The sequence below is a fragment of the Erinaceus europaeus genome, chromosome 13, assembly GCF_950295315.1.
Source record: "Erinaceus europaeus chromosome 13, mEriEur2.1, whole genome shotgun sequence".
NCBI lineage: Eukaryota > Metazoa > Chordata > Mammalia > Eulipotyphla > Erinaceidae > Erinaceus > Erinaceus europaeus.
Genome location: NC_080174.1, coordinates 5,461,891 through 5,482,372, shown reverse-complemented (window position 1 = coordinate 5,482,372; position 20,482 = coordinate 5,461,891). Strand labels below are relative to the sequence as shown.

At 48.7% G+C, this 20,482-nt stretch overlaps 1 protein-coding gene across 1 annotated transcript; it reads right to left on the bottom strand.

Annotated features, from left to right (window-relative positions):
* Nucleotides 1–1,698: 1,698 nt before the first annotated feature.
* On the bottom strand, nucleotides 1,699–19,886 carry SOD2 (superoxide dismutase 2). Its single transcript, XM_060205230.1, has 5 exons — nucleotides 19,738–19,886; nucleotides 18,593–18,804; nucleotides 12,037–12,153; nucleotides 6,344–6,523; nucleotides 1,699–2,033 (listed from the first exon to the last, which is right to left on the bottom strand). The coding sequence occupies exons 1-5, from the start codon at nucleotides 19,758–19,760 to the stop codon at nucleotides 1,888–1,890; spliced, it is 678 nt and encodes a 225-aa protein (XP_060061213.1). The 5' UTR covers nucleotides 19,761–19,886; the 3' UTR covers nucleotides 1,699–1,887.
* Between the last annotated feature and the right edge of the window lie 596 nt (nucleotides 19,887–20,482).

Here is a 20,482-nt window from a genome sequence, read left to right as displayed (position 1 = left end):
ATTTGCCATGTTAAAGGCCTGGGTTTGAGCCCAGGCACTACAAGGAAGCACCAGGGAGTTCCATGGATGGTGGAGCGGTACTGCAGCATCTCTACTGTCCCTTCCCTCTCTCTTTCCCACCCTAATTAAATAGAAAAAATAAAGAGACGGAGTCAGGCGGTAGCGCAGTGGGTTAAGCGCACATGGCACAAAACACAAGGACCAGCGTAAGGATCCTGGTTCGTAAGGATCCCGGTTCGAGCCCCCGGCTCCCCACCTGCAGGGGAGTCGCTTCCCAGGCGGTGAAGCAGGTCTGCAGGTGTCTGTCTTTCTCTCCCCCTCTCTGTCTTCCCCTCCTCTCTCCATTTCTCTCTGTCCTATCTAACAATGACGACAACAATAACAACAACAATGGCAACAAAAGGGAATAAATATTTTTTTAAAAAAGAAAAAAGAGAGACAGGAAGGAAGGAAGGAAGGAAGGGAGGGAGGGAGGGAGGGAGGGAGGGAGGGAGGGAGGGAGGAAGAAGGAAGGAAGGAAGGAAGGAAGGAAGGAAGGAAGGAAGGAAGTTAAGAAAGAACTGAGTTCACAAGATAGCTCAGCGGTCCCCTGCATGCAAGAAGCCTTGAGTTCATTCCAATTCCATGTTTTGGTTTTTCCTTTCTGGTTTGTTAGGTTTTTGTTCTGCAAGTCCGTATCAGTTCTCTAGATGTCATGTTGAAATCGTCCGGCAGCTGTCTGGCATCTTTCTTTTCCCTAAGCGTAGTCCCCTCCAGTTCCATCCATTTTGCCGAAAGAACTTTCTGTTTTCTTCTTTCACCAGAGCCCTGCTCAGCGCTGGTTTGGATGCCTTGGATGGAGCCTGAGAGCCTGGAGCCTCAGGCATGAGAGGCTTTCACATGTTGAATCGTTACTTACCCCTCAAACTACTTTTCTTTTTTTTTTAAATATATAGGGGGGGAGTAAAGTTAAAAATGTTTACCCTTCTGGGTTTTTTTTTCCTTTTGTTGCCCTTGTTTTTATTGTTGTTGTAGTTATTATTGTTGTTGATGTTATTGTTGAATAGGACAGAGAGAAATGGAGAGAGGAGGGGAAGACAGGGAGGGGGAGAGAGAGACAGACACCTGCAGACCTGCTTCACCACCTGTGAGGCGACTCCCCTGCAGGTGGGGAGCTGGGGGCTCGAACCCGTATCCTTATGCCGGTCCTTGTGCTTTGTGCCAAGTGCACTTAACCCACTGCGCTAACGTCCAACTCCCCCTTCTGTTTTGTGTGTGTGTGTGTGTGTGTGTGTGTGTGTGTGTGTGTGTGTGTGTGTGTTCAGGGGCTTATTGGTGTAGTTTATTATCAAATGACCTGCATTTCTCTGAATGGTTTAGCTCATATAAACAATATAAAGAATTAAACATATGAACTTGTTGTTGTTTATTTTCCCTTTTGTCGTCCTTGTTTTTTATTGTTGTAGTTATTGTTGTTGATGTCGTCATCGTTGGATAGGACAGAGAGAAATGGAGAGAGGAGGGGAAGACTGAGAGGGGGAGAGAAAGACAGACACCTGAAGACCTGCTTCACCACCTGTGAAACAACCCCCCTACAGGTGGGGAGCCGGGACTCGAACCAGAATCCTTACACCAGTCCTTGCACTTTGTGCACCTGTGCTTAACCCACTGCACTACCGCCCGACTCCCGTAAATAAAGTTTTAAAAATTAAAAAAGTCTACATTATATAAAGCGTTTAATATTTCTAAAGAGTTGCACATCAACAAAGCTTCCATACAAGAGGTTCCCTACAGCAGTGTTTGCCGCACATCTGAACGAGTGACAACAGAAACGTCACAGCAGCTGGGACGCAGGGTGGACGGGACGCAGCGGCCCGCGCAGGGCCCAGTGCTGGCATAGCGTCAGGGCTACTTCCTGCAGGCCTGGAACCTCTCGGCAACGTTCTCCCAGTTGATGACGTTCCAGATGGCCTTCAGGTAGTCAGGCCGGATGTTCTTGTACTGCAGGTAGTAGGCGTGCTCCCACACGTCGATCCCCAGCAGCGGGACGAGGCCTGTGGGAGGGAGGCCGGGGGAAGAGAACTCAGATGTCAGCCTAAGAAGTCACGCGTCTTCTCTCCTTCTCCCCTGCACCACCGAATGCCCTCCCCAGTCTCTTCAGCCATCTTTCACCTTCTATGATCTGCATCAGAATAAGCCTCTCCGAAAAACCATTTCCTTTTTTTTTTTTTTTTTGTCATTGCTGAGGCTTCACTATTCCAGGCAGACTTTATTGATTCACAAAATTACAAGATAACAGGGGTACAATTCTGCACCGTTCCTACCACCAGAGTTCTGTGTCCCCATTCCCTTCACTGGAAGTTACAGCAATAACTGTCTATATTTTCATATATTTGCCCACCTTTTTTTTCCATTATCCCTCTTCCTTTCCAAGTCACACACCTACACTAATTACTCCATCCAAATGGCCGTCTATTTCTCCTCCTCTCTCTCCAGTTCCTGATGTTGTTGGGGATCAGAGCCCTCTGGTCATCTTCCCCTGACATTTCTCCCTCCCTGGGAGTATGAACCACAGTTCTTTATGGGGAGCAGAAGGTGGGAGCTCTGGCTTCTGTCACTGCTTCTCCGCTGGACATGGGCGTTGGCAGGTGGATCCACACCCCCAGCCAGGCTGATGTTTTTAGACGAAAAGGCAGAGGCTGGGGGGCCAGCAGAGTGGTGACCCAAAAACTATTTCATGCCTGGGGCTCCCCAAGGTCCCAGGTCTCATTCTCTCTCAAAAATAAATAAATAAAATTGAACATAGATGCAAAAATATTGAACAAAATTCCAGCCAACCGGACACAGCAGTATATCAAAAAGATGGTTCATCATGACCAAGTGGGGTTTATCCCAGGCATGCAAGGTTGGTTTAATATACGTAAATCAATCAATGTGATCCACCACATCAACAAAAGCAAGACCAAAAACCACATGGTCATATCAATAGATGCAGAGAAAGCCTTTGACAAAATACAACATCCCTTTATGATCAAAACACTACAAAAAAAATGGGAATAGATGGAAAATTCCTGAAGATAGTGGAGTCTATATATAGCAAACCTACAGCCAACATCATACTCAATGGTGAAAAACTGGAAGCATTTCCACTCAGATCAGGTACTAGACAGGGCTGCCCACTATCACCATTACTATTCAACATAGTGTTGGAAGTGCTTGCCATAGCCATCAGGCAGGAGCAAGGAATTAAAGGCATACAGATTGGAAGAGAAGAAGTCAGACTCTCCTTATTTGCAGATGACATGATAGTATACATGGAAAAACCTAAGGAATCCAGCAAGAAGCTTTTGGAAATCATCAGGCAATACAGTAAGGTGTCAGGCTACAAAATTAACATTCAAAAGTCAGTGGCATTCCTCTATGCAAACACTAAGTTAGAAGAAACTGAAATCCAGAAATCAATTCCTTTTTCTATAGCAATAAAAACAATAAAATATCTAGGAGTAAACCTAACCAAAGAAGTGAAAGACTTGTATACTGAAAATTATGAGTCACTACTCAAGGAAACTGAAAAAGACACAAAGAAGTAGAAAGATATTCCATGTTCATGGGTTGGAAGAATTAACATCATCAAAAGGAATATATTACCCAGAGCCATCTACAAATTTAATGCTATCCCCATCAAGATCCCAAGCACATTTTTAGGAGAATAGAACAAATGCTACAAATGTTTATCTGGAACCAGAAAAGACCTAGAATTGCCAAAACAATCTTGAGAAAAAAGGAACAGAACTGGAGGCATCACACTCCCAGATCTCAAACTGTATTATAGGGACATTGTCATCAAAAATGCTTGGTACTGGAATATGAACAGACACACTGACCAGTGGAATAGAATTGAGAGCCCAGACTTTGTATGTTAACTCTCTTTTCAGTCACCAGGTTCCAGGTGTCATCAGGATGCCGGCCAGAATTCCCTGGATTGAAGACCCCACCAATATGTCCTGGAGCTCAGGGAGACCCACCCTACTAGGGAAAGAGAGAGGCAGACTGGGAGTATGGACCGACCAGTCAACACCCATATTCAGTGGGGAAGCAATTACAGAAGCCAGACCTTCTACCTTCTGCAACCCACAATGACCCTGGGTCCATGCTCCCAGAGGGATAGAGAATGGGAAAGCTATCGGGGGAGGGGGTGGGATATGGAAATTGGGCGGTGGGAATTGTGTGGAGTTGTACCCCTCCTACCCTATGGTTTTGCTAATTAATCCTTTCTTAAATAAAAAAAAAAAGAATTGAGAGCCCAGAAATGAGGCCCCACACCTATGGACATCTAATCATTGACAAAGGGGCCCAGACTATTACATGGGGAAAGCAGAGTGTCTTCAACAAATGGTGTTGGAAACAATGGGTTGAAACATGCAGAAGAATGAAACTGAATCACTGTATTTCACCAAATACAAAAGTAAATTCCAAGTGGATCAAGGTCTTGGATGTTAGACCACAAACTATAAAATACTTAGAGGAAAATATTGGCAGAACTCTTTTCCACATACATTTTAAAGGCATCTTCAATGAAACAAATCCAATTACAAAGAAGACTACGGCAAGTATAAACCTATGGGACTACATCAAATTAAAAAGCTTCTTCACAGCAAAAGAAACCACTACCCAAACCAAGAGACCCCTCACAGAATGGGAGAAGATCTTTACATGCCATACATCAGATAAGATGTTTAATAATCAACATATATAAAGAGCTTGCCAGACTCAACAACAAGACAACAAATAACCCCATCCAAAAATGGGGGGAGGACTTGGACAGAATATTCACCACAGAAGAGATCCAAAAGGCCGAGAGAAACACATGAAAAAATGCTCCAAGTCTCTGATTGTCAGAGAAATACAAATCAAGACAACAATGAGATATCACTTCACTCCTGTGAGAATGTCATACATGAGAAAAGGTAACAGCAGCAAATGCTGGGGAGGGTGTGGGGTCAAAGGAACCCTCCTACACTGCTGGTGGGAATGTCAGTTGGTCCAACCTCTGTGGAGAACAGTCTGGAGAACTCTCAGAAGGCTAGAAATGGACCTACCCTATGACCCTGCAATTCCCCTCCTGGAGATATATCCTAAGGAACCCAACACATCCATCCAAAAAGATCTGTGTACACATATGTTCTTGGCAGCACAATTTGTAATAGCCAAAACCTGGAAACAACCCAGGTGTCCAACAACAGATGAGTGGCTGAGCAAGTTGTGGTCTATATACACAATGGAATACTACTCAGCTGTAAAAAATGGTGACTTCACCGTTTTCAGCCGATCTTGGATGGACCTTGAAAAAATCATGTTGAGTGAAATAAGTCAGAAACAGAAGGATGAATATGGGATGATCTCACTCTCGGGCAGAAGTTGAAAAACAAGATCAGAAAAGAAAACACAAGTCGAACCTGAAATGGAATTGGCGTATTGCACCAAAGTAAAAGACTCTGGAGTGGGTGGGTGGGTGGGAAGAATACAGGTCCATGAAGGATGATAATGACATAGTGGGGGTTGTATTGTTATATGGGAAACTGGGGAATGTTATGCATGTACAAACTATTGTATTTACTGTTGAATGTAAAACATTAATTCCCCAATAAAGAAAAAATAATAATAATAAAAATAAATAAATAAATAAAAGACCTAGATTCAAAAAAAAAAAAAAAGCCCTGGTTCAATTCCCAACACCACATGGTGAAGTAGTGCTGTGGTGTGTCTCTTCTTCCCCTCCTCCTCCTCCTCCTCCTCCTCCTCCTTCTTCTTCTCCTACTTCTTCTCTCTCTCTCTCTCTCTCTCTCTCTCTCTCTCTCGGCCCCCTCAAGGTGCACGGAATAAAGTAATGGCCTTGGGAGGCCACTCAGCACTTTCACACAAGCATGCAGCCCTCAGCCCATTCCTCAGCGCCATATAAGAAAAAAGAAAGAAGGGGGCCAGGTGGTGGCACACCGGGTTTGTAGATCACACACAGTAGTGCCAAGTGCAAGGACCCAGGTTCAAGCCCCCAGTCCCCAAACCTACAGGGTGGAAGGTTCACAAACAGTGAAGCAGTGCTGCAAGTGTCTCTGTCTCTCCCCCTGCCCTTTCTATCCAACTAAATAAATTTAAAAAACAAAACAAACATTTTTATCCGCATATCTGTGAATCTGCAAGGCGTGCTCAGTCTCCAAACTGCAGACCTCTCGATGCGTTCATGCTGTGAGGCGACCCCTGGATTCGCTGGGACTAATGGCGGCCTGTCTGCTGCATGTCAAGTTCAGGGGTACAGGGAGCCGCCTCCCCCCGCCCCCATGAGTGGGTGCCGACCGCCACGTCCTACCTGTCGTCCCTTGCAGAGGGTCCTGGTTGGGACACGCGGCAACCTGCAGGCGCCCCTGCTCCTTGTTGAAGCCGAGCCAGCCCCAGCCGGAGCCCTGGACACCCACAGACACGGCCGTCAGCTTCTCCTTGAACTTCTCGAAGGATCCAAAGTCACGTTTGATGGCTTCCAGCAGCTCCCCTGTATAAGGGAAAAAATCCCGACAGCACTTCACAAGTGAACTGATGGCAGAAATTATGATTAGATGCTTCAGATGGCAGCTGGGGATAGGACTCAGTGGGTAAAGCACTGGACTCTTGCATGAGGCCTTGAGTTCAAAGCCCAGCATCACATAAGCCAATCTCTGGATGTCTCTCTCTCTCTCTCTCTTTCTCTCTCTCTCTCCTCTTTCTCATACGTAAATCAATTTTTTTTAATTTATTGTAAATATATCACTTTTTTTCTTTTTGTATTGGATAGAGACAGAAATGGAAAGGGATGGGGAGACAGAGAAGGAGAGACAGACACCCACAGCAGTGTCTCACCTCTCACGAAGTTTTCCACCTGCAGGTGCAGAACAGGGGCTTGAACCCGGCTCCTTTGTGCACTGCAAGGGGTGCATTCCACCAGATGCACTACCACCCAGCTCCCAATTTTTTGTTTAGAGTATATCTATTTATAAAATAAAACATGCCAACGAGACCATAGGATAAGAGAGGTACAACTCCACACAGTTCCCACCACCAGATCTCCGTATCCCACCCCATCCCTTTTGGAAGCTTTCCTATTCTTTATCCCTCTGGGAGCATGGACCCAGGATCATTATGGGGTGCAAAAGGTGGGAGGTCTGGCGTCTGTCATTGCTTCTCCACTGGACATGCTGCCTCAAGTCTTACTAATTTTTTTCAAGAACAATTTTCAGTTCTGTTGCTGGGACACGGGGACGTTTTAAGAGCCCTGTTACTTTTATCCTGTAGCAGTAAAGAATTCTAGACTGACAGGCCAGAAGGGAATGGCAAGATATCTATCAAGTGCTCAGAGAGTAAGGCTTTCAACCAAGACTACTGTATCCTGCTAGACTGTCATTCAGACTAGAAGGAGGCATCAAAACCCATAAAAACCTTCTCAGACAAGCAACAGTTGGAGGAATCAACTATCACCAAGCCTGCCCTGAAAGAAGTTCTGAAAGGTCTTCTATAAGCAATCAGATCACCTTAAATATGCCATATATCAGAACACTCTAAAAATCTACAAAAAAATGCTGTTAAAATATCTTCATTCTATAATATTAATAAATGTCAATGGCCTGAATTCACCTATTAAAAGGCACAGAGTAGGAAGATGGGACCAGAAAACACAACCCACCCATATGTTGTCTACAAGAATCCCACAACTCAACAAGACAAACACAGACTCAAAGTGAAAGAATGGAAAACTATCATATAAGCCAATGGACCACAAAAGGGGGGGGGGGGCAGGAACAGCTATTCTCATATCTGGCAAGATAGACCTTAAAATAAATAAAATTTTAAAAGATAAGGACGGACCTTACTTAGGGCTCAGAGGATCAGTCAATCAAGAGGACTTAATGATTATCAACATCTATGCACCTTTTGAGAGGCCATCTAAATACAGCAAACATCTACTAAAAGAACTACAGCAATATATGAATAGCAGCACAGTCATAGTACGGGACTTAAACACCCCACTCTCTCAAACTAACACATCATCCAGGCAAAAAATGAATAAAGAAAATGAGGGAGATAAATGGAGAGATAGATTAAACTAGAGCTATTGAACATTTTCAGAGTGAAAATGGTGATTTCACCGTTTTCAGCCCATCTTAGATGGAGCTTGAAGAAACCATGAAGTGGAATCAGTCAGAAACAGAAGGAGGAATATGGGAGGGTCTCACTCTCAGGCAGAAGTTCAAAAACAAGATCAGAAGAGCAAACACTAAGCAGACTTAGACTGGAGCTCATGTAATGCACCAAAGCAAAAGACTCTGGGGTAGGTGGGGAGAATACAGGTCCTGGAACAGGATTGCAGAGGACCCAGTGGGGGTTGTATTGTTGTGTGAAAAAATTAGAAATGTTACACATGTATAAACTATTGTATTTACTGTCGACTGTAAAACATTAATCCCCCAATAAAGAAATTAAAGTAAAAAATAAATTATAAAAAGAAAAAAAAAAAAGAATTCTAGACTGAAACTATCAGTTGAGTCAGCTAGGCCTCAAGTCAACATTTCTCTGACTCTAGTAGCTCAATAAAAAAATTAAAATAGGGAGCTGGGTGGTGGTGCACCAAGTGCACCTGGTATAAAGCTCAAAGACCCACACAAGGATCCAGTGCCCCTTACCACCTGCAGGGGGGAAGCTTCACAAGCACTGAAGCAAGTCTCTAGGCGTGTCTGTCTTTCTCTCTGCCTGTCTCCTCCTCATCTCTCAATTTCTCTCTGTCCTGTCCAATAACATGGAAAATATGGCCGCCAGGAGCAGTGGATTTGCAGTGACAGCACCTAGCCCCTGTGATAACCCTTGAGGCAAAAAAATAAATAAACGTCATCTAACACCAGAACAGACGGGATAAAGCGATATATTACTAGGTAACAGGAAACAGCAGGGAACTGACATCTCTGGGTGATTATGGTCGTAGCTGAGACTCTTTTTTTTCTAATATTTTTATTTATTTATTATTAAATAGAGAGCGAGAAATCGAGAGTAGTGGGGGAGACAGAGAGGAAGAGAGACAGAGAGACACCTGCAGCCCTGCTTCACCATTTGCGAAGCTTTCCCCCCTGTAGGTGGGGACCAGGGGCTTGAACTTGGGTCTTTGTGCCCTGTGATGCGTGCGCTCAACCAGGTGCGCCACTGCCTGGCCCCCAGAGCTGAAATTCTAATACGTTACAAATCATCCAAAGTACGGAGTACTAACACCTAATAAAGGCAAAGACGCTGTCCTGCTTCCCACACACACTCCCCCACCCACCTTTATTTCCCAGGGGAACTTCAATACAGGACACGAGTTAGGGTGCTGGGGACTGGGCCGTGGCCTCCTAGTAGAGCATGTGTTACAGCGCACGAGGAGCCAGGTTCAAGCCCTCAGTCCCCACCTGCAGTGGGGGAAAAGCTTCGTGAGTGAAGCAGTGCTGCAGGTGTCTCTGGGTTTTTTCTCTTTCTCTCTCTCTCTCTCTTTCCCTATTTGTATCTTCCCTTTTCATTTGTCTCTATCCAGTAAACATAAATAAAATTTTTAAGTTATGGAGCCAGGCAGTGGCGCAACGGGTTAAGTACACATGGTGCAAAGCACAAGGACCGGCGTAAGGATCCCGGTTTGAGCCCCTGGCTCCCCACCTGCAGGGGAGTCGCTTCACAGGCGGTGAAGCGTGTCTGCAGGTGTCTGTCTTTCTCTCCCCCTCTCTGTCTTCCCCTCCTCTCTCCATTTCTCTCGGTCCTATCCAACAACGACAGCAGTAATAACAACAACAACGATAAACAAGGGCAACAAAAGGGAATAAAAAATAAATTTTCTTAAAAAAAAAAAATTGGAAAAAAAATTTTAAGTTACAGTGCCTTTTCTAACCTGACTGAAAACAGAGAGAGAGAGAGAGAGAGAGAGAGATGCAAGTACCGAGCACCCCACAAGCCCAGAGAGCTGGGACCATGCTGGATCTGGTATCTTCACTGGGGAGGAGGGTAAGTGAAGTCACTGGGCCTCCAGAGCCTCCCAGCAAGCCACTAACAAGGTCCGAGCAGAGGACCACACAGCCCTGTCACTCGGGAGAAAGAAGTCAACAGCAAACGTCACCATTCCTGACACAGCCGATTCTCAGGCCTGCCTTATACTCTCCCACCCCCACCCCAAGAAAATACAGAAGCTAGAACTCCTACCTTTCTGCACTCCATAAAGATTTTTTTTTAATTATCTTTATTGATTGGACAGAGACAGCCAGAAATCAAGAGGGAAGTGGAGACAGAGAGAGAGAGACAGACAGAGGCAGAGACACACCTGCATCACTCGTGAAGCTTCCCCCTTCAGGTGGGGACCAGGGGCTTGAGCCCCGGGTCCTTGTGCACTATGACATGTGCACTTAACCCGGTGCATTACCACCTGACCCCTAGAATTTTGGTCCATACTCCCAGTGGGGGACAAGTGATAGGAGGAAGAGGGTAAGAGGGCTCTGAACTCCAGCCCCATCAGGACCCAGAGAGAGAAGAGAAAAAAGAGGGATATTTCAATGTAATAATAGGGTTATGTGTAGTTTGGAATGGGAGAGAGAAGACGGGACCTTAAAAATAATGATAATGGGACTCGGGCGGTAGCACAGTGGGTTAAGCGCACGTGGCACAAAGCGCAAGGACTGGCAGAAGGATCCTGGTTCAAGCCCCCAGCTCCCCACCTGCAGGGGAGTCCCTTCACAGGTGGTGAAGCAGGTCTGCAGGTGTCTGTCTTTCTCCCCCTCTCTGTCTTCCCCTCCTCTTTCCATTTCTCTCTGTCCTATCTAATAACAACGACATCAATAACAACAATAATAAATACAACAATAAAAGACTACAAGGGCAACAAAAGGGAAATAAATATTTTGAAAAATAATCCTGATAATAATAGGGCAATTATATACAGACGTAGACATAGTTGTAGAAATAATAGTTAATCTATATCTGTAACCTTCAGAAAACTGCTGTAGCTTCCAATAGAGGAATTGGAGATTGAGAACTCTGGCGGTCAGAACAGTATGGAATTACACCCTGTGGAATTATACCCCTGTTGACATGTAATTTTGTCAATCAATATTAAATCACTAAAAAAAAAACTTTTTTTTTTAAATATTTATTTTATTTATTCCCTTTTGTTGACCTTGTTGTTTTATTGTTGTAGTTATTATTGTTGTTGTCATTGTTGGATAGGACAGAGAGAAATGGAGAGAGGAGGGGAAGACAGAGAGGGGGAGAGAAAGATAGACACCTACAGACCTGTTTCACCGCCTGTGAAGCGACTCCCCTGCAGGTGGGGAGCCGGGGATCGAACCGGGATCCTTATGCCGGTCCTTGTGCTTTGCGCCACCTGCGCTTAACCTGCTGCGCTACAGCCCGACTCCCAAAAAAACATTTTTTTAAAGGAGCAGAGGTAGATAGCATAATGGTTAAGCAAAAAGACTCTCATGCTTAAGGCTCCCAAGCCCCAGGTTCAATCCCCTGCACTACCATAAGCCAGAGCTGAGCAGTGCTCTAGTTAGAAAAAGAAAAAAAATAAAGAAAAACAGGTCCGGGTGGTGGCACACCTGGTTGAGCACACATGCAACAATGCACAAGGACCCAGGTTCAAGACCCCAGTCCCCACCTGCCGAGGGAAAGCTCTGTGAGTGATGACGCAGGGCTGCAAGTGTCTCTCTGTCTCTCTCCCTATCACCCCCTTCCCTTTCAATTTCTGGCTGTCTCTATCCAATAAATAAATAAATATGATAAAAATTAAAGAAAGAAAGAAAGAAAGAAAGAAAGAAAGAAAAAAAGAAAGAGAGAGAGAGGGAGGGAGGGAGGAAGGGAGGGAGGAAGGAAGGAAAAGGGTCTTATTTGCAACAAGGAACTCATGGCAAGTCCCCCGATCCCCCCGGAACATTCTGCCTCCTCGCTCCCTCCCGTAAGCGCCAACACCCGCCTCATCCACACAGGCAAGGACACGCAGTGTGACATCTGCTCACAGCCATGCCCCACCTTTGGGCTCCCCGCCACCGCTGGGGCTCAGGTTGGTCCAGAAGATGGAGTGGTTGATGTGGCCTCCACCGTTGAACTTCAGGGCAGGCTGTAGAGCCACCTGGGCGGTCACGTCACCTGGAAGGACAAACGGGTTTGTTTTGCCTTCACTTCAGCCCTCTGCACGAGATACATACCAATACCGATACCTATATATAGTTTTTCTCTTTATGAGACCTTAGACGGACTCTAGACATCCTCAGAACCACAGGATCTGCAGGTGGGCTCGGGACATGCTGGGTCAGACAACACGTCTGGATGTTGTGTGCCGTGGGGTGGGGAGGACGACTGGTTTTTGTTTCTCCTGCCAGGGATTTGGGTTTTGCTGTTGTTGTCCTGTTTGGTTTTTTGTTCTGTTTTTGTTTTAGTGTTTTGCTGGGGCTTCTCATTTGCAGTTCTGCTGCTCACCACTGACTTTCCTTGTTTTAAATAGAAGATAAGAGAGGAAGGGAGGGCCAGACAGTGGCACACCCAGTTGAGCACACACAAGGACCCGGGTTCGAGCCTCTACTCCCCACCTGCAGCGGGGAAAGCATCATGGGCAGTGAAGTAGGGCTGTAGGTTTTTCTCTTTTTTGCTCTATATCTGCCCTGCCGCTCTTGATTTCTGTCTATGTAATTTAAAAAAAAAAAAAATTTAAGATGAAAGGACAAAGAAGCAGAGGAAAGTGCCACAGCACTTCTCCACTGCTCACGAAGCTTCCCCTTCACACAGCACTCCCAGAGAGGGCAGCTCCCTGTTCTCTACCCTCTGCGAGTGTGGACCAAAGATCTTTACGGGGAGCAGCAGGCGGGAGTTCTGGCTTCTGTAATTGCTTCTCCACTGGACATGGGTGTTGGCAGGTGGATCCACACCCCCAGCCTGTCTCTTGTCTTTCCCTAGTGGGGCAGGGCTCTGGGGAGGTGGGGTTCCAGGACACATGGTGAGGTCCTTTTTTTCCCCCTATTTTATTTGATAGAACAGAAAGAAATTGAGGAGGGAGGGAAGGGGAGACAGAGAGGAAGAGAAATAGAGTAGAAGCCTGTAGCCCTGCTTCACCACTTGTAAAGTATCCCCACTAAAGGTGGGAGTACAAGCACTGGCAAAAGGATTCTGGTTCAAGCCCCCAGCTCCGCACCTGCAGGGGAGTCGCTCCACAAGCAGTGAAGAAGCAGGTCTGCAGGTGTCTGTCTTTCTCTCCCCCTTGCTGTCTTCCCCTCCTCTCTCCATTTCTCTGTCCTATCCAACAACAACAACAGCTATGACGACAATAACAACTACAACAAGCACAACAACAAGGGCAACAAAATGGGAATAAATAGCCTCCAGGAGCAGTGGATTCGTAGTGCAGGCACTGAGCCCAGCAATAACCCTGGAGGCAAAAAAAAAAAAAAAAGCATGTCCTGCTCAAAGACTCAGATTTGTTTTGCAAAACCAGCCGACAAGGTAACTTTGGAAATTTCAGACTAACTGGGCTATGATGAAAGCTGGGAATGTCCTTCTTCCTACATACTGGAAGTGTCTGATTCACAAGACAGTCAGAGGTAAACAGGGCAAAACCACTGACCTCACAGAGCCTCTGGACGGGAGCCATGTTCTCTCGGTCAGTTCCGGGACAAGAATGAGAGTCAGACACTGCTTTCCCAAGGCCAAGGTCTAGCTTCGGCAACCCCGGGAGGAGGAGGGGACCCAGAGACATCTGAATGCAGTGAGTGTCCTGTGTGTGACCCAGGTTTGAGCCTGGGGAGAAGGGTCAGTGGTGGAGCACAGACCTGGCTTGCCTGAGGTCCTGGGTGCTTCAACCCCCAACACTGCGTATGTCAGAACTGAGCTGGGCTCTGCTCTCTCTCATAAAAGTGAATGAATTTTTTTTTTTTTTGTCTCCAGGGTTATTGCTGGGGTTCAGTGCCTACACCACAAATCCACTGCTCTTCTTGTTCAACGTCATTGTTGCTGGATAGGACAGAGAGAAATGGAGAGAGGAGGGGAAGACAGTGAGGGGGAGAGAAAAACACCTGCAGACCTGCTTCACCGCCTGTGAAGCGACTCCCCTGCAGGTGGGGAGCCGGGGGCTCAAACTGGGATCCTTACACTTTGTGCCACCTACACTTAACCCACTGTGCTACTGCCCGACTCCCGTAAATGAATCTTTCAAAAAAGTTCTCAGATATTATCTGTTATTTTTAGATAGAGACCAGCAAAGTAAGTGAAAGAAATCTCATCACTAAAGCTTCCTTCAATGTGGGTGTGTATATGTAGAAAGAAAGAGAGACAGACAGACACAGACAGGAATGCACTGAAGCTTCCTCGAATGGTGTAGTACTCCAGTGTGGTATACAGGGACTTGAACCCGGGTGGACGAAGTCCTACCAGGTGAGTTTTTCCACCAGTCACCCCTTGCAATTTTTCAAACATCAAATCTGAACTGTTTGGTTGGGGAGACAGCGTAACAGGTCTGCAAAGTGACTTTCATGCCTGGGGCTCCAAAGATCACAGGTTCAATCCCCAGCACCACCCTAAATTAGATCTGAGCAGTGCTATGGTTTTTCGTTTGGTTTGGTTTGGTTTTTTCTATGGTTTTAAAAAGACAGAAATCTTAACTATTTAATGATTTCTTTTTAATAAAAGAAAGTTCTGTATGCCATTTATTAACTCACAGGCAGAGTAGCACAAGACCAAGGAGATCCAGGCAGTAGCACCCCTGGTAGAGAGCACATATTACAGAGCGCAAGGACCTGAGTTCAAGCACACGGTCCCCACCTGCAGGGAGGAAGCTTCACAAGTGGTGAAGCAGGACTATGGATCTCTCTCTCTCTCTCACTCCCTCTCTATCTCCCCTTTTTCTCTCAATGTCTGTCTCTATCAAAAAAATATATAAATACAATCTTTAAAAAAGAAAGGAAGGAAGGGAGAAAGAAAGAAAGACACAGGGACCGGCGTAAGGATCCTGGTGAAGCAAGTTTACAGGTGTCTGTCTTTCTCTCCCCCCTCTGTCTTCCCATCCTCTCTCCATTTCTCTCTGTCCTATCCAACAATGAACGACATCAACAACAATAATAAGAACCACAACAAGGCTACAACAAGGACAACAAACGGGGGGGGGGATGGCCTCCAGGAGCAGTGGATTCACGGTGCAGGCACTGAGCCCCAGCAATAACCCTGGAGGCAAAAAAAGAAAGAAAGAAAGAAAGAAAGAAAGAAAGAAAGAAAGAAAGAAAGAAAGAAAGAAAGAAAGAAAGAAAAAATCAGTGAGAGCCTTCCTCCCAGTGGCTTTCAAAAAACAACGCCTCTGGCTGCACAGCAACAGTCTCTGCTTACTTTACCCAAGCGGGGTTTGCGGTGCTGGGTGTTGTCACCCAGGACGTGCTTTCACAACAGGGATTTGCCCTGGCCTCTCTCCGTTACAACACCCTCTGCACCCGCGTCATTTCCTAAATTACAGAACTTACAGAACTTTCTCTTGCCCGGGAGACCCTTGGGGCTTTCCCAGCAAATCTTCCAGAATGTGGCAACTTCCTCGGCTGGTTCCCTTCCTCCACACCGGCTGCAATACCACCTCTGCCCCCTAGGTGGCCCCAGGCCGCGAGGCCTCACTGCCTGCACGGTAGCAGCCAGAGGCATGGCATTCAATGTGGGGACAGACAGCATGGTGGGTCTACCTGCAAAAGACTCTCAGGCCTGGGAGTCGGGTGGTGGCGCAGCGGGTTAAGCGCAGGTGGCACAAAATGCAAGCACCTATGTAAGGATCCCAGTTCCCCACCTGCAGGGGAGTCGCTTCACAGGCAGGGAAGCAGGTCTGCAGGTGTCTGTCTTTCTCTCCCCCTCTCTGTCTTCCCCTCCTCTCTCCATTTCTCTCTGTCCTATCCAACGTGACATCAATAACAACAATAATAACTACAACAACAATAAAGAACAAGGGAAAATAAATATTTTTTAAAAATTGTAAAAGGGCAGGGGTAGATAGCATAATGGTTATGCAAACAGACTCCCATACCTGAGGCTCCAAAGTCCCTGGTTCAATCCCCTGCAACACTATAAACCAGAGCTGAGCAGTGCTCTGGTAAAATTAATTAATTAATTAATTAATTAATAAAAATAAATAAATCTTTAATTTTAAAAAAAAAAGACTCTCATGCCTGAGCCTCCATGGCTCCAGGTTCAATGCCCCATGCCACCAATGAGCTAGAGTTGAGCAGTGTTCTGGGAATAAATATTGACTGGTCTTTATGACACAGCAAAGAAGTATTAGCATTGAGGTCCTGAGCTTGGACACCAGATATGCCAGAATGAAGCCCTAGGTCTCACTCGTGGGGTGGACAGCATAATGGTTCTGCAAAGAGACTCTCATTCCTGAGGCTCCAAAGCCCCAGGCTTAATCCCCTGCACCACAGTGCAGCTGAGCAGAGCTCTGGTAAAAATAAATAAATAAATAAATAAATAAATAGGTGTACACTTTTGATGTATTTAAGAAACTATGGAGAGAGGGGTAGACAGCAGAATGGTTATGCAAATAGATTCTCATGCCTGAGGCTTCAAGGTTCCAGGCTCAATCCCCCACACCACCATAAATCAGAGGTGAGCAGAGCTCTGGTAAAAAAATAAATAAATAAAGTAAAATAAGAAAGAAAATGTGCATTTTAACCCAGTATCTTCTTAAGCAGTAGTGTCTAGACACAGGACTGTCCACTGTCTTCCCATGTGGAGAGCTGAAGAAGAGACTAGGATATGTGTGACTATCCTGACTACAGACAGACAGACAGACAGACAGAGACAGAGTTTCCATGGACACACACCACCTTAGCAAACTGAGCCCTTAGCAAAGAAGAAAGTATTCTGATCTGATATCACATTTCAGTTGAAGGGTAAGTGTTAGTAAACAAGTGAGAGTTTACAGCTCCGTTCCCCAGTAAACGGGTCTTTTCATGAAGCTGGGAGGGAGGTCTGCTCACGAGGGGGACAAAACAGAGGGGGGTAGGGGCATCGAGACTGGTGAGCTGGGACGAACTGAGCTGTCCACACACCCTGCCAAGAGTCAGTATGGAAAATAAAGAGAAAGTGCTCGGGGTTCCCGGCTGGCCCTGCCCTTTTCAGTCACTAAAGATTCGGGCTGGAAGTGTCGGCAGAGCCGCTCACTTGAGTACTGTGCTGCTTTGCCAAGTGCATGACCCAGGTTGCAGCCCAGCCCACAGTGCCCTGGGGGCTGTGGTTTCTTTTCTCCCCCAACCCCGCGTCCCACCCCCAGCCCCTGGTCCTACGCCTCTCTCTGTCAAGAAGAGACAAGGAAAAGGAAAGAAGAGTAGGGTAGATAGCATAATGGTTATGCCACAGACTCCTGTGCCTGAGGCTCCAAAGGAAAGACGGACTAGAGGTGGGCTTGTCTGAACCCCTGGCCCCACATGGGAGCACCACGGACAGCACCGGGAGGAGGTCCTAGGATAGCAGGGAGGTTCTGTGTTACCTCTCCCTCTCTTTATTATTGGGGGGGGGGGCTTGACTTTCCGGGCACTTATGGATATAAAGTACACACCAGACCCAGAGTCACTCTACATAACAAAAGGAAATATTGGGAGTCGAGTGGTAGCGCAGCAGGTTAAGTGCTGGTGGCACAAAGCGCAAGGACTGGCATGAGGATCCCGGTTTGAGCCCCCGGTTCCCCATCTGCAGGGGAGTCGCTTCACAGGTGGTGAAGCAGGTCTGCAGGTGTCTGTCTTTCTCTCCCCCTCCCTGTCTTCCCCTCCTGTCTCCATTTCTCTCTGTCCTATCCAACAACGATGGCATCAATAATAACTGCAATAAAACAAGGGCAACAAAAGGGAATAAATAATTAAATATTTTTTTTAATTATTTAAAAAGAAAAAGTAATTATTTGGGGCCTGGTGGTGGTGCTCTTAGCTGAGGGCACACATCACGGAGCTCAAGAGTTCAAGCCCCAAGTCCCCAACTGCGGGGGGGGGGGGGGAGCTTCCCCAGCAGCAGAGTGGGGATCTCTTTCTCATTCCTTCTGTCTCCCCCACTCAATTTCTATCTCTATCAAAAATATAAAAATAAATACAATCTAAAAAGAAAAAAGAGGGTAGATAGCATAATGGTTATGCAAAGAGACCCTTATGCCTGGGGCTCCAAAGTCCTAAATTCAGTCACCCCGCACCATCATAAACCAGAGCTGAGCAGTGCTCTGGTCTTTTCTATTTCTCCACTTCTCTCAAAAATAAAATAAAATATTTAAAAAGAAAGAAAGAAAGAAAGAAAGAAAGAAAGAAAGAAAGAAAGAAAGAAAGAAAAGATGGAAAGAACGCAAACCTAAGATCTTCTCTAGGGGTCCGTTGGGGGGGAGGGTGGCAATCACAGACGGGGGGGGGGGGGGGGGGGGGGGGGAGGACGACCCCTCTCTCCCGCCTGGCTCCCCAGCCCCGCACCCCCTCCTCCCTGCACAAAGGCTGACTCTGTGGAGGGGGAGGCTGAGTGAGCTGGGGAGTCCGTGCGGGGCTGTGCGGCTGTGCGGGGCAAGGTGCGGGGCAGGGTGGGGGGGGGCACCTACCCTTGGCCAACGCCTCCTGGTACTTCTCCTCGGTGACGTTGAGGTTGTTGACATAGGTGGCGTGGTGCTTGCTGTGGTGCAGCTGCATGATCTGCGCGTTGATGTGAGGCTCCAGGGCGCCGTAGTCATAAGGCAGGTCAGGGAGGCTGTGCTTCTGCCGGGCCGCGGGGGTCCAGGGGGTCCCCAGGGCCGGCACCAGCTTCCGGCTCGCGCTGCAGAGAGAGTGGGGAGCGGTCAGCCCCGTGGACAGGACCCCCGGGCTGGGGGAGAGCGGTCAGCCCCGTGAACAGGACCCCCGGGCTGGGGGAGAGCGGTCAGCCCCGTGGACAGGACCCCCGGGCTGGGGGAGAGCGGTCAGCCCCGTGGACAGGACCCCCGGGCTGGGGGAGGGCGGTCAGCCCCGTGGACAGGACCCCCGGGCTGGGGGAGGGCGGTCAGCCCCGTGGACAGGACCCCCGGGCTGGGGGAGAGCGGTCAGCCCCGTGGACAGGACCCCCGGGCTGGGGGAGAGCGGTCAGCCCCGTGGACAGGACCCCCGGGCTGGGGGAGAGCGGTCAGCCCCGTGGACAGGACCCCCGGGCTGGGGGAGGGCGGTCAGCCCCGTGGACAGGACCCCCGGGCTGGGGGAGGGCGGTCAGCCCCGTGGACAGGACCCCCGGGCTGGGGGAGGGCGGTCAGCCCCGTGGACAGGACCCCCGGGCTGGGGGAGAGCGGTCAGCCCCGTGGACAGGACCCCCGGGCTGGGGGAGAGCGGTCAGCCCCGTGGACAGGACCCCCGGGGTGGGGGAGAGCGGTCAGCCCCGTGGACAGGACCCCCGGGCTGGGGGAGGGCGGTCAGCCCCGTGGACAGGACCCCCGGGCTGGGGGAGAGCGGTCAGCCCCGTGGACAGGACCCCCGGGCTGGGGGAGAGCGGTCAGCCCCGTGGACAGGACCCCCGGGCTGGGGGAGAGCGGTCAGCCCCGTGGACAGGACCCCCGGGCTGGAGGCGAGCGGTCAGCCCCGTGGACAGGACCCCCGGGCTGGGGGATCCCATCCTCGGGGCTCTCGAATGCCACCCTTCCCGAGCACGCAATGCCGCAGCAGCTGGAACCGACACCTGCCTGTCTGGCCACCACCACACAGGAGGTCCCCGCGGCCGGCTCACCTGCACGCCGCCCGGCACAACATGGTAGCCGCGCGTCCTCTGCCTCTGCGCACACGTCTGGAACTTGCGTCCCCGCCGCCGCAGCAAGGACACCGCGGGGCTGCGGCGGCCCCGCCCCTTTATGGGCGCTAGACCACGCCCCTCTCCCGCCGCTCCTAACTAGCGGGGGTGGAGCGGAACAACAGGGGCCACTCCGCTCCGCAAGATTCACGGCCTAATCCGAGGGGACTCGAGAAAGTTACATGAACTATTGTGACCTCAGTAGTTTTGGAAAGCCTGGTGCCCCACTACCGAACTCCTGGGTGTACGTCCAAAAGAGAGGTCGCGGCCCCCCCCCATGAAGGAGCGAGATGGTACAGCCCTAAGCTCCGCCTCCGCGCTGGGAGGGACCTGCGGAGAGGGGCGGGTCTTGCTGGCCACGCCTACTACTTCCGGGGGCTTGGCCACGCCCCGCGCATGTGCCGTCTTATTTGGGGCCCCGCCCCTCTTCCTGGAAGCGGAGCGCGATTTCATAGCCGTGACCTCAGCGCAGGGCCGGGAACCCTTTTCCCCGGGCGGCCGCTGACTTTGTCGAGGAGAGCAGGCCCAGGGCGCTGCCGAGGGGAAGAGCTGGTTCCGTCCTGGTCACTCTGCCCGGAGTGACCGTCCTTTGCGAGTGACCTTGGGACCCCGGCGTCTGGGACCTGAGCACCTGCACGACCGGAAGTGTCCCTGCCCTGACGTCACCGCAGGGAAGGGGGAGCGG